The sequence below is a fragment of the Callorhinchus milii genome, unplaced genomic scaffold, assembly GCF_018977255.1.
Source record: "Callorhinchus milii isolate IMCB2004 unplaced genomic scaffold, IMCB_Cmil_1.0 Scaffold3, whole genome shotgun sequence".
NCBI lineage: Eukaryota > Metazoa > Chordata > Chondrichthyes > Chimaeriformes > Callorhinchidae > Callorhinchus > Callorhinchus milii.
Genome location: NW_024704744.1, coordinates 23579351 through 23591682, shown reverse-complemented (window position 1 = coordinate 23591682; position 12332 = coordinate 23579351). Strand labels below are relative to the sequence as shown.

At 41.2% G+C, this 12332-nt stretch overlaps 1 protein-coding gene across 1 annotated transcript in view; it reads left to right on the top strand.

Annotated features, from left to right (window-relative positions):
* The window catches only part of LOC103183141 (dystrobrevin beta), a 325008-nt gene that overhangs the window by 102208 nt on the left and 210468 nt on the right, over window positions 1–12332 (top strand). The window contains 3 exon segments of the mRNA XM_042333694.1: window positions 3336–3549; window positions 7001–7086; window positions 11528–11682. Of these exon segments, the coding sequence (XP_042189628.1) occupies window positions 3336–3549; window positions 7001–7086; window positions 11528–11682 (455 nt within the window).

The window sequence follows — 12332 nt, the reverse complement described above, 5'->3', positions numbered from 1 at the left end:
ACCTTCCCTCCCCCCACTTTCAAATCCCAGTTAAAGACCGTCCTTTTTGATTGTGCTTACGTTCATCTGCCCCTTCCCTCTCTCCCTGGCTTGACGTCAAACTCCGTCATTGTCAAGCGCTCCAGGACACTACCCCGTGTGAAGGCCGCTCTACAAATGCAAGTTGTTGGTGTATCTCTCAGCAGATCGATTTCAAGGTCCTCATCCTCAAGCCCTTCAGCCCCAGCACTTCCGATCGCCTATGTCATTCATCTGCTCAGATTTGTTGTGTGTTCCCCACTCTAGTTATGCCAGTCAGTGGCCAAGTTTTCCAATTGTACACACCTAATCTTTGGAACTCCCTCCCGTGACCCCCCCCTCCACCTGGCCCATGCTTTATCTTCAAGACCCACCTTAAAACCTACCTTTTCTGCTGGCCTATGGTCACCTCTCCCTCATGCCCTCCCCCTTCTCCCTGCATCCATCGCCTCCACTCAAAAGTTCTTGGATGTTCTATTGTATTTGAAGAGCACTATATAGATGCAACTTGTTTTTCTGGGTTGGAAGCAAATTCTGTCTGTGGATGGAGTCACAGTTGAAGGGTGGGTATGTGGTGATGGATGAATAATATTCTTGAGTTTGATTACCTATAGGTTTTGGAGATTATCTCTCCAGCACTTTCCCAGGAGATAGTGGGTTTAGCCAATAGTATAATTGGGAGCTGTCTGCTTGCCCCACTCTACTGTAATGGTCAAGTTGGCACTGATACATGACTCCTCTCCCTGTGGGGCAGCACTCAACCGCTGCAACTTGTTGAGTATTTATTCATTCCACTTACACTCGTTGCTGGCATTGTCACTCACCCGATCAGTGTCTGGCACAATCTCTTAAATAATTCCAAAATTTTACTCTATCATAATAATAATAATAATCCTTGCATTTGACATAGCACCTTATTACATTTTCGAGACGTCTCAAAGCACTTCACAGAATATACTGTAAAGTGAATTGACTGTATATTTTGTGAGCGAAACGTGGCAGCCATTTCTGCATAGCAGTGTCCCATAAACAGCCGTGGATTGAGTGACCAAATTATTTTTTTTGAAGGGATTATTACCCCAGAAAAGTAATCCACCAATCGACTAACAACCAGGTTCCTACTTACTGCTAGATAAACAGAGGCGTGTGGAGCAAGGAAACTTGCCTAAGCTTTCGCCCTACCCGCAAATCAAACCCAGGTCCTCTCGTTTGCGAAGTGAGTGCTCTAACCACTTATGCAAATACAAGTTGTTTTTATTGCTATATCCTCCATTTCTGTTTCCAAGTAAAAACTTACCCTCATCTACGCCTTCATCATGTCCAGGGTAGATTATTTCTGCGGCACCCAGTTTATCCACACACAGCTGCAGACCATCCAGAACTCTGCAGCCTGTGTTCTCTCCTGCACCGGGCTTCATAACAACAACAACAACTTGGAATTATATAGCGTCCTCCAGGCCGGACGCCGTCTCAGACGCTTCACAGTAACGGATCCCGGGGCCGAGCCAGGGGGAGGGAGAGGAAGGTGACCAAAGTTGCGGTCGAAAAGAAAGGTCTTTAGCTGAGACCTGAAAACAGGAAGAGAGGGGCAAGGCAAATGGAGTGAGGAAGGGAGTTCCAGAGCCTCAGGGCATAGTGGCTGAAGGCACAGCCGCCGAGGGTGGAGCGGAGGACTTGGGGGACGAGGAGGAGGCCAGACCCGGTGGAACGAAGTAAACGGGCACTGTGCACTGTTTTGAGGAAAGAGGAGGTCAGAGAGGTCAGGGGGTACAGAGGAGTGGAGGGATTTGAAGACAAGGGTGAGGATCTTGAAATCGATTCTCTCTGGGACAGGCAGCCAGTGAAGTCTGGCAAGGACTGGGGTGATCGGGGAGCGGAGTTTCGTGTGGGTGAGAACGCGGGCGGCAGAATTTTGTATAATCTGGATATTATGGATGGTAGTGGAGTGGAGGCCGACAAGGAGGGTGTTGGAGTAGTCCAGCCGAGAGGTGACAAAGGCATGGACCAGGGTTTCAGCGGCTTTCGGAGAGAGGTATTGGCGGAGACGGGCGATGCGTCGGAGGTGGAAGAAAGCGGTGCTGATGAGGGACCAGATGTGGGGGAGGAAGGATAATTGGGGGTCGACCCTGACGCCTAGGTTGCGTTCGGGTTCGGAGAGTTTTAGGGGTAGGTCGGGTTGGCGGAGGAGGTGAGAACCATGAGATTTTAGATGTTGAAGAGAGCTAGAGCCCATCACCCTCACAAAGATTAGCAAGGTTATACATATCAAGGTTATATGTTTCATGTAATCAAATTAATGATTACAACAGGTTAATGCAGTTGACTGCAATGATTTGATCAGACCGATGCAGTGGCTTTCATGGAAGAATCGACTTGTTAACGTTCGTCAATCCATGTTGATATCCCTCTTTCCCCGAGATTGGTTGAAATTAGCTACTCCATTCCCAAAACTCAGCTCTTCCAATTTAACCCAAAAGTCTTTGGTTCTTTTGGGTGACGTACGCCAGTCTGTTCGACGTGTTGTTAAAAATGCCAACTGCAAACCAAGGACAAACTTTATCTTCCATGTTGAAGAAAACCTTTAGTTTTGAGTGGGAGTCCTGTAGCCCAGTGGTTAGAGCACTTGCCTCACAAGCAGAGATGTGGATTTGATTCCTGGCAGGGCGAAACGTTGGCCAAGTTTCCTTACTCCACACACCTTTGTTTACCTAGCAATAAGTAGGAATCCGGTTGTTAGTTGATTGGTGGATCGCTTTTCTGCATATAATAATTCCTTCAAAAAAATAATAATAAATTGGTCACGCAATCCGTGACTGCTGCAATTTTTGCCCATAAAATAGTCAATTCACTTTATATTCTTTATATTCTGTGAAGTGCTTTGAGACGTCTGAAAGATGTGATAAAGCACTGTATCAAATATAGACATTATTATTTTCCCATTTGTCCTTGATTCCATGCATTTGCAACATATAATCAGCCTTTTTGAAGTAAACAGGTCCATGAGTCTTTGCTATTTTCTTTGGTCAACTTAAGACAACCCCAAATTCTGGTATTGCTTACAGTTGCTCTTCTCTGAAACCTCTCTAGTGGCTCAATATCCTTTTGAAGAAATGGCGCACAGAGTAGAAGTTAAAATAATTTGTTCTAACCATGCAGTCAAATGACAACTGTATTTGAATACCTTTTCTGACAACAGTGAGTGAAGTAGATGAGCAAGTATAATTTTGATAAGTAAACCATTCCAACATTTGAGATTATGGGGTATCATAGCTTTATGTTTTATAATCTCTGATAAAAGTCTTTCTTTCCTCCTACAGTCCATCTGGTTGATATATGGAACATGATTGAAGCTTTCCGGGACAATGGCCTCAACACTTTGGACCACAGCACAGAAATCAATGTATCCCGGTTAGAGACCATCATCTCATCCATCTACTACCAGTTGAACAAACGCCTTCCAACTACTCACCAAATCAGTGTGGAACAATCCATCAGCCTGCTCCTCAACTTCATGATAGCAGCGTATGACAGGTCAGTATTCAGCACACACGCCTCACACAGCACAACATCTGATGGTAGTTTGCCGGAACTGCTGCTTCAAATGACTGCCTACAAAATGGTCATAAAGGAGAGAAAAGAGCTTGCGTCTACAATGTTGAAATTACTCAAAACACTTGGTAGTAAATCCTTTCATATGTAGTGAATTTTGTAAAGGGAAATGTGAAAATCTTTGAGATATTTTGGTGTGATAAAATGTTCCAAAAATGTTTTCTCTCTTAATGTTAAACTTATATAAATCATTAGTTAGACCGCAATTAGAATATTGTGTACAGTATTGCTCACCCCACTGGGAAAAATGTCAAGATAATAGAGGGAGTGCAGAGAAGATTTACCAGAGCATACCGGGAATGAGTGATTTGGCCTATGTGAGGAGACTGGAGGAACTGGGACTGTTTTCCACTGGAACAAAGAAGGTTGGGGAGTGACTCTGATGAGCTTCTTTAAAATTATGAAGAGTATTGATAATCAAATGCATCAATTTAAAATAGTTACTAAATGAGCAAATGAGGAGGTTAGGAGATTTTTTTTCATGCATGAGGTAATAAGGACATGGAATGCCCTACTGGGAGTGGTGTGTGAAGTAAAATCCATATTGGCCTTTAAGAGGGAACTAGACTGATACCTTAAAAAGAGTCAGCTACTAGGGTATAGGGAAAACAGGTAAATGAGACTGAAAGGGTTGCTGTTGAGGGAGCTGGTACAGACACAAAAGGCTGAATAGACACCTTCTGTGCTATAAATTTCTCTTTCTCTCTCTCTCTCTCACACACACACACACACACACACTTCCTCTAAATTCGAAGTAACGTTATGATTTTTTTTTAACGTTACATCCTGATAGTATGGCACAAAGAATAGTGGCCATTTCTCTAGCTACAATACCTTTTGTTCAGGCAGCGAATCAAAATCATTGTGGGTGACTAAGATGTTATGTGATGAAGTATTATTTAAGAAATTCCACAAAGCACAGAATAATTAAAAATAATATCAGTTCTCCTTTGTAAAAGAGACATTTGTTTTATTTGGAATTGAACTAAACCTTTATTAGCAGTGGAGCTTCAGAATAAAAATGAATAATTTGATGCAACACTTCTTCAGTTAACAGGAGTAAACTGGATCTGCCTTTGAAAACATAATGAACCTTTTTTAATACTCATTTGAGTTGTTTCGGGCAGACTTTACAAAATAACCTGAAGAATTTGAAGAGAGTAGGAAACCAACGTAAATTTTAAGCTCATTTATTAGTGGTTGAGTAGGTTTAGTGAAACATACTTTATTGAGTGTTTCTGTTGTTTATCTGTGATGGAACAGTTGTTTTCATTTCAGATTGCTCTGAGATGGCAAACTTTAACTCTGAGTCTTTTTCGAGGGAGCTGGTGAGTCATACAGAGCAGGAGGATCCCAGGTTGAATCCTCAGACTTTAGATGTTGTCAGTCGAGACAACATTAAGAGCACTACAATTGGCCATAGGGTGCAGGTTAGAGAGGGGGAAACTAACTGGGTTCGAGTTCTTTATCGTTATCCAGCTACATCACCTTCTCTGGCAAGTCTGTGTGTGCCCGTGTGTGTGTGTGTGCGCCTGTATGTTTCCTTACTCCACATGCCCGATAATAATCCCTCAAGAAAAAAAAACAATAATAAATTGGTCATTTCAATCGACATCTGTTTGTGGGACGCTGCTGTGTGCAATTGGCTGCTGTGTTTCACCCACAAGTATACAGTCAACTTTACAGCATATTCTGTGAAACACTTTGAGACGTCTAGAAGATGTGAAAAGTGCTATATCAAATGCAAGGATTATTTTAGAATTTTTTTTATTATGTGTATGTTCGCCTGCGTGCGTGCGCCTGTGTGCGTGCGCCTGTGTGCGGGTGTGCGCCTGTGTGTGCTTACATACGTGTGTGTGTGTGTGTGTGTGTGCATGTGTGTTGAAGGAGTTGAATGGGTGGGAGGCTTGCTGGGTCTCTGTTCCCTAAGAAAAATCGTCATAGATTTAACAATGAATGCTTTTAATTGCAATGTATTGGAAAAATAAGCACAAAGACACAGTTTGTGACTTTTAGGAAGGAATTGTCACAATCTGCCTGTTGGGTTTAGATTAAATACATCTTCTTTGTATCAATTTTTCTCGTTTTGTTCCCTTCCTCCTTCAGGCAGTGATTGTCAGAAACCTATTCAGCCATAGAAACACCACAGTCAAATTTATCTGCAATATGCACATGTTCTAGCAGATGTTCTGAATAGTGATCATCGGCAGCTCACAGGCTAAATTTCCACTCACTAAACCAAGGGGCACTGAACAACAGCAAATTGCAGTCATATGGTGCCTTTCATGTTGGGAGGATGTCCCAAGGCACTATGGTGTCCAAGGCTTAATGACTTGGGGCCCAACTTAGGGCCCAAGTAAAATAATGAGTTTATATTTGCAGTACTGCTGTGTGACATTGATGAGTGCACTTATGTTGCTGTGCGGCACACCAGCAGATGCTGAGTCCTGTGCAAATGCAGCTGTGTAGTAACACTTAAAGGTGTAAAGAAGGGCCTCAACATCAAAAATAATATAGGAATGAACTGAAACGGAAATGATTATGGCAATCCATTTGTCTGATGCCAAAATAAAATAAACATCATTCACTAGAGTAGCCCTATTTCATGGATGATTGATTCAACATCCATTGTGTGTAAAGTACCCCCATGTCTTGCTCTTTTAAACATTTTCTGATATTCATCGACTCAATTATGTGTCACAAAAAAAATAGCAAATTTGCAGGCACCAAAATAAGTTCCTTATCAAGGAACATGCACAAGCTTTGGTTAGAAGGCTTTAAAATGCGTTGTTTAAAAATTGTGTAAACCATGACATGTCAGCTTCTAAATTACATTTTGTAATCCTTGAGTTGTTACGATTACAAACAAGAAAGGCAATTTCTTGATAATGTACCACAAATAAAGCCTGCTGTCCTATGTTTGAAGTACTCATTGCAACATCACATCAGTTTGAATTATGTGACTCTATTTTGGCTGTTTAATGTGTGAAATCAAATCTTAGATTATGACAGTCAGTTATCAAATACATTAGAAAAATTGTTAAGTTGAGTAATGCTGAATAAATAGTATGTATAAAAACTGGCTGTGCATTTTAAGCGTGTAACTCATCTGTGTTTCACTTGGAAAATAAGTAAAAATGTCATTTAATAGCTCAAAGCATTGGTAACGCAATATTCTTAAATACTCTGTTCAATTTTGTCCATCAGAAATAAAATTTACTACTAAAATTAACATTGACAACAAATAGCACTGGCCTGCAGAACAACCCTAAACCACGATCTAAATATTATCAGCTGTAAATAAGTTTTGCAATGTGTCTCTCTTGATAATGTTGCTGATTTGCAATATAAGGGTTTAAAATTTCTTTTGCAGTGAGGGCCATGGGAAGTTGACCGTTTTCTCAGTCAAAGCAATGCTGGCAACCATGTGCGGAGGAAAAATTCTGGACAAACTGCGGTGTAAGTAGAAAGCCAATAAATGTCTAGGAATGTTAGGGATTGTGTTGTGATCACCCAGTAGATTAGCAGTCGTCTTTGTGAGGTTAGCTGCTGTGTTTTGCCCACAAGTTCACAGTCAATCCACTTTACAGTATATCCTTTGACGTTTCGACGTCTATATTAAATGCTCCGATCACTACACTACAGGACTCCCCTACTAGAAGGATTATTGAGTTTGCTACTGGTAAGCAGAGCGCAGTCATCTGAAAATGAGACTCGTTCAATGTCTATCTCTTCTTGATGTCATTCAGCCCATCATCGAAACTAGCTACAACAGTAAGAATTGCTGGAAGAGATATGGAGCTGCTCTTAAGAAAACCCCTTTGTTGGTGTTCATAAGTCTTCCATGAAACAGAAGAAACTTGCTGAAAAAAATCCTGATTGTTTATAGACAGAAGCATTTATCGTAATAATTTTATTATTTGCATAGTTTATTTTTAACTATATTTCTCCTGGATTATCTGAAGATGATTTACATTTGCAGGGTAATTGAACAGTAAATTGATGCACTGATGCATTGGATTGTTTCAGCACTTTGCATCGATACGTCTTCCATATGGTTGAAAATACTTCAACTGAGAGATTTATTCATCTTCATAACAATAATCCTTACATTTGATATAGTGTCTGATCATGTTGTTCAGGTGTCTCACATCGCTTCACAGGGTTCACTCTTAAATTTAATGACTGTGTATTTTGTAGGCAAACACAGCAGCCAATTTATGTTCAGCAATGTCTCACAACCAACCATGTCGTGAATGACCAGTTTTATCTTGGGGAATGTTGGATAAGATACAGAATTCCATTTTCTTTTGAATAGTGCCATGGGATCTTTAAAGTCCTCCTGAACAGGCAGATGTAACCTTAATAATAACCTTGATTAAATATCTCATCTGCGGATGGCACTTGTGACAATACAGAGCTACCCTCGCATTCCACTAGCACATCAGCCTGGACTGTGAGTTTAAAATGCCGACGTGAGGTTTGAACCCACAACTTTCTGAGGTGAGAGTGCTACCACTTTAGACAGGCTGACACGATAGTTTGTCGCACACTCAATAAAAGACCTGACAATACTCCCTATGCCTAAAATTGTACTGAAACTGTGAGAGGTTCCAGAGTGATCATCCCTGCATAATAGTCTAGCCGTGTAAACTATAAGTTTGTTTTACAGTTCACATCAGAATAATAAATTAATCAAGTTAAGGATATCATAGAATCATAGAATTATACAGCACAGAAGGAGGCCATTCGGCCCATTGTGTCTGTGCCAGCTCTTTGAAAAGAGCTATCTAATCAATCCCACTCCCCCGCTCTCTTTCCATAGCCCTGCAAACTTGTCCTCCACAAATAACTATCTACTTCTTTCTTAAAAGCTGTTATTGAATCGGCTTCCACCACTTTCAGGCAATGTATTCCAGATCCAAACAGCTCGCTATGTGAAAAAAAATTCTCGGGTTACCAACCCACCCGCCAGTGGAAAAGTTTCTCCTTGTTCACCCTATCGAAACCCCTCATGATTTTGAAAATTACTATTAAGTCTCCTCTTAACCTTCTCTGCTCCAAGGAGGATAATCCTAGTTTCTCTAGCCTCTCCTGATAATTGAAATCCCTCATTCCTGGTACCATCCTGGTAAATCTCCTTTGCACCCTCTCCAATGCCTTGACATCCTTCCTAAAGTGCCCAGAACTGAACACAGTACTCCAGCTATGTTGTTTACACAGTACACTGAACACAGTACTCTAGCTTTATGTTTTATTAATTATCTATTATGTAAGTTGGTGAATATTATTCTTGCAGTAAGCGGTGTGCTGTTAAGGAACAGTTTATTTGATGAATGTAATTTTAATGTCCTCAGTATTCAGTGGAGTCTCAGTTTATAAAAAAGGTCTCGATTTTGTCGAGCTGTTTTGTGTTTGACCGCCCTCTCGTGGGAATGATTGGAAATGCATCAGTGAAACCATTTCAGTCTTCATCCTTAAGAGCAGTCAGGAAAAAAAGCTTATTTCAAATGCAAATATCAAATTACTGCAGGAAAACTTTTCAGTTTATTGATTTAGTTCTCATTTCCAATTGGAATTATAAAGCTCAGTGTTAGTGGTTAAAGATCCCATAGATCTATTTGAAAAGAGAAAGGAGTTTCTCCTGATGTTCAAAATCCCCCAAATAAAATTGGTCATTCACTTCATGGCTGTTTGTGGTACATTGCTGCGAGCAAATTGATTGCCATTTTCACCCACAAAACACAGTCACTGTACTTTACGGCATATTTGCCCACAAAATATACAGTTAATTCACTTTACAGTATATTCTGTGAAGTGCTGTGAAATGTCTTGAAGACATGGCCTGCGATTGAAGGGGGTAAATTCAGAACGAACCTACGCAAACACTATTTCAGTGAGCGAATAGTGAACTTGTGGAACAGGCTCCCTAGGGAGATGGTTGAAGCAGGAAATGTTGATTCTTTCAAACACAGATTGATAGTTTTCTTTTAGGAAATAACATTATGGGATATAGTATATAGGTAGTTTGGGACGTATGTGCGTGCGACCGCCAGGAAGGTGGAAGGCAAACTAGATCGACCTTGGTCTTTTTTCGTCTAGCATTTCTTATGTTCTTGTGGGACATTCCCTTGACATGAAAGGAGCTACAGTTAACTCCTGATAACTCGATCCTGGCAGAACTTGTCACAACCACTTATGTCGCCATGTGTCAATATCCCGGCCACTTCCAATGCAAAATGTTAATAAGGGACTTTGCTATACTTGTCACTTGGCTTAACATGCAACTAGTCGTGTTCTAGAAATTCTTGTTTGCAATGTAAAGTTGATTAGATAACTCATCCTATAAGATAGCCTTTTGCATTGCAGAAACCTCCCACCCTATCTTGTGACTGGTGTGGGAATTCGGCGAAGGTTGAGACCACAGGGGTATGCCATGGGCTCCTGACACGCCTCCCACACTATCCTGTCACCTCCAATAGACCAGAGCCTCTACGATGATTTCTGGGCATGGTGCCCAACCTCCACTGCACACCCGTGACAGTCAGTCGCCCCCTTGTGGCCTATCCTACCACTCTTGCTAACTCGTTGAGCCTTTTTCACTTGGAGTGACGAGTTATCCGGAGTTTAGTGTATACCAAATGTAAAGATTATTATTATTAATAGTCTCCAGAATTAGGTAAGCAGGATGTATCCCTCCAGGGAGAGCGTGAGCAATCCAATACACAGGAATTTCCATGTTTAGGTGGGATGCATGGAATACTTTTTGGTTTGGATATTCTTACGCATGGTGATGGTGTACTGGAGGGCCATGCCATAGGCACCACATGTATCAGATACCCAGTTGACCAAATAAACATGCAATGTTGGGAGAATGTTGCATTGTTGTAGGTGCCATCCTTCAGATGAGACATTAAGCTGAACTTAATTGGACATTAAAAAACACATGGCATGATTCGGAAGGAGAAGGCAGATTCTCGGGGAATTCTCCTGATTTTTGCCATTCACCTTCAGCTGGTTGTGGCATATTACTGTGTGCAAATTGTCTGCCACATTCACCTACAAATGCACAGTTATTACCATAAAGCTCTTTGAAACATTTTGACGTTATATGTGCTGCAACAAATTCAAAGATTATTCTTTTTTAATGAGTGGATTTAACAATAATAATAATCCTTGCATTTGGTATAGCCCTTTTCACATCTTCTAGACGCCTTAAAGAGCTTCACAGAATATGCTGTAAAGTGAATTGATTGTTTATTTGTGAGCGAAACGTGACAGCCAATTGGGCACAACAGCCGTGGATTGAAAATGACCAATTTATTATTGGTTTGTTTTTTGGAGAGATTATTATCAGGTGTGTGGAGTAAGGAAAGTTGCCCAAGGTTTTGCCCTGCCGGGAATTGAACCCGAGTCTCGCTTGCAAGGCAAGTGCTCTAACCACTGAGCTACAGGACTCTATGACAGGGGGGGTTGCCCCTTCTAAGTTTATGGCAGCTCTGAATTTAATCCACCCTTTGACATCAGTCTAGGGAAAGCTCTTTCCGTCGTTTAAGACATACTGAAATAAAAATAGAAGTAGTCGGGAACATTCAGGAGGTCACGCAACATCGATGGAGAGACAAATTTCCTCTCTCTGTAGATGCTGCCTGACCTTCTGAGTGCTAAAGACTATAGATTATGCTTTTAAAAACACATTTAGGGTTTACTTTTGTTATAAATTGATTTGAATGTGGGATTTGTTGTGGGAGCTATCTGAGACCATGAACTCTTTGCTTGAGGGTGGGAACAAACAAGCCTATGTTCTGCACTACAGGTCTGTTTGCCATTGAAGTTTGGTAAGTAGCACCACAGCTTTACTAATCTTTTGCTCTGAGTGTTTCTATCTGTTTCATTACAGATACATTCTCACAGATCTCAGACTCCAATGGGATGATGGTATACTTGAAGTTTGACCAATTCTTAAGGGAGGTGCTTAAGTTGCCTACAGCTGTTTTTGAGGGACCGTCTTTTGGCTACACAGAACACGCAGTCCGAACCTGCTTCCCACAACAGGTGAGATGACTGGAATTCATTGTAAATGACAGCAATTTGAAGGTGGGTTCCTTAATTAAGGAATCCAGATGTATGTCCCTCCAATTTGCAAAAATTCCCACTGACATAATCTACCAATGCAAGAATTATCATTATTAATTTCAGAGAGGAGTTCCTGCAAATTGCATGAGATTCATGGAATAGATCTAGATTTATCTGAATCCACATATGGTGCCAGAAGTGGGTCTGACTTGATTCAACAACAACAGAAAACAAATTGCATTTACATATTGTCTTTCACGTTGCGAGGGTGGCACAAGGTGCTGGACAGTCGAGGGTTTGCACCCGAGCTGGGGGTCGGATTCGGGAGGGGTGAGGGCCAAGAGGGGAGTAGACGGTTGGGGGAGAAAATATGACCGAAGAAGCAGTCAAAGACAAATGTCTTGAGAAGGACCTTGAAGGAGGCTAGGGAATGGGCAAGGTGAAGGGACTCCTGATAGATTCCTTTGTTAAGATATCTCTTTCATAATTGATTTAAGTTAGATCCCATTCTTTTGCTTGAAAGTGAATCATGCTTCTGTTCAAATCACTGCTGAAAAAATTAAATAATCAGGATTTGGAAATTCTCAAGAGGTCATTAATATGGATGATTGTACAGAAAATGTTACAGA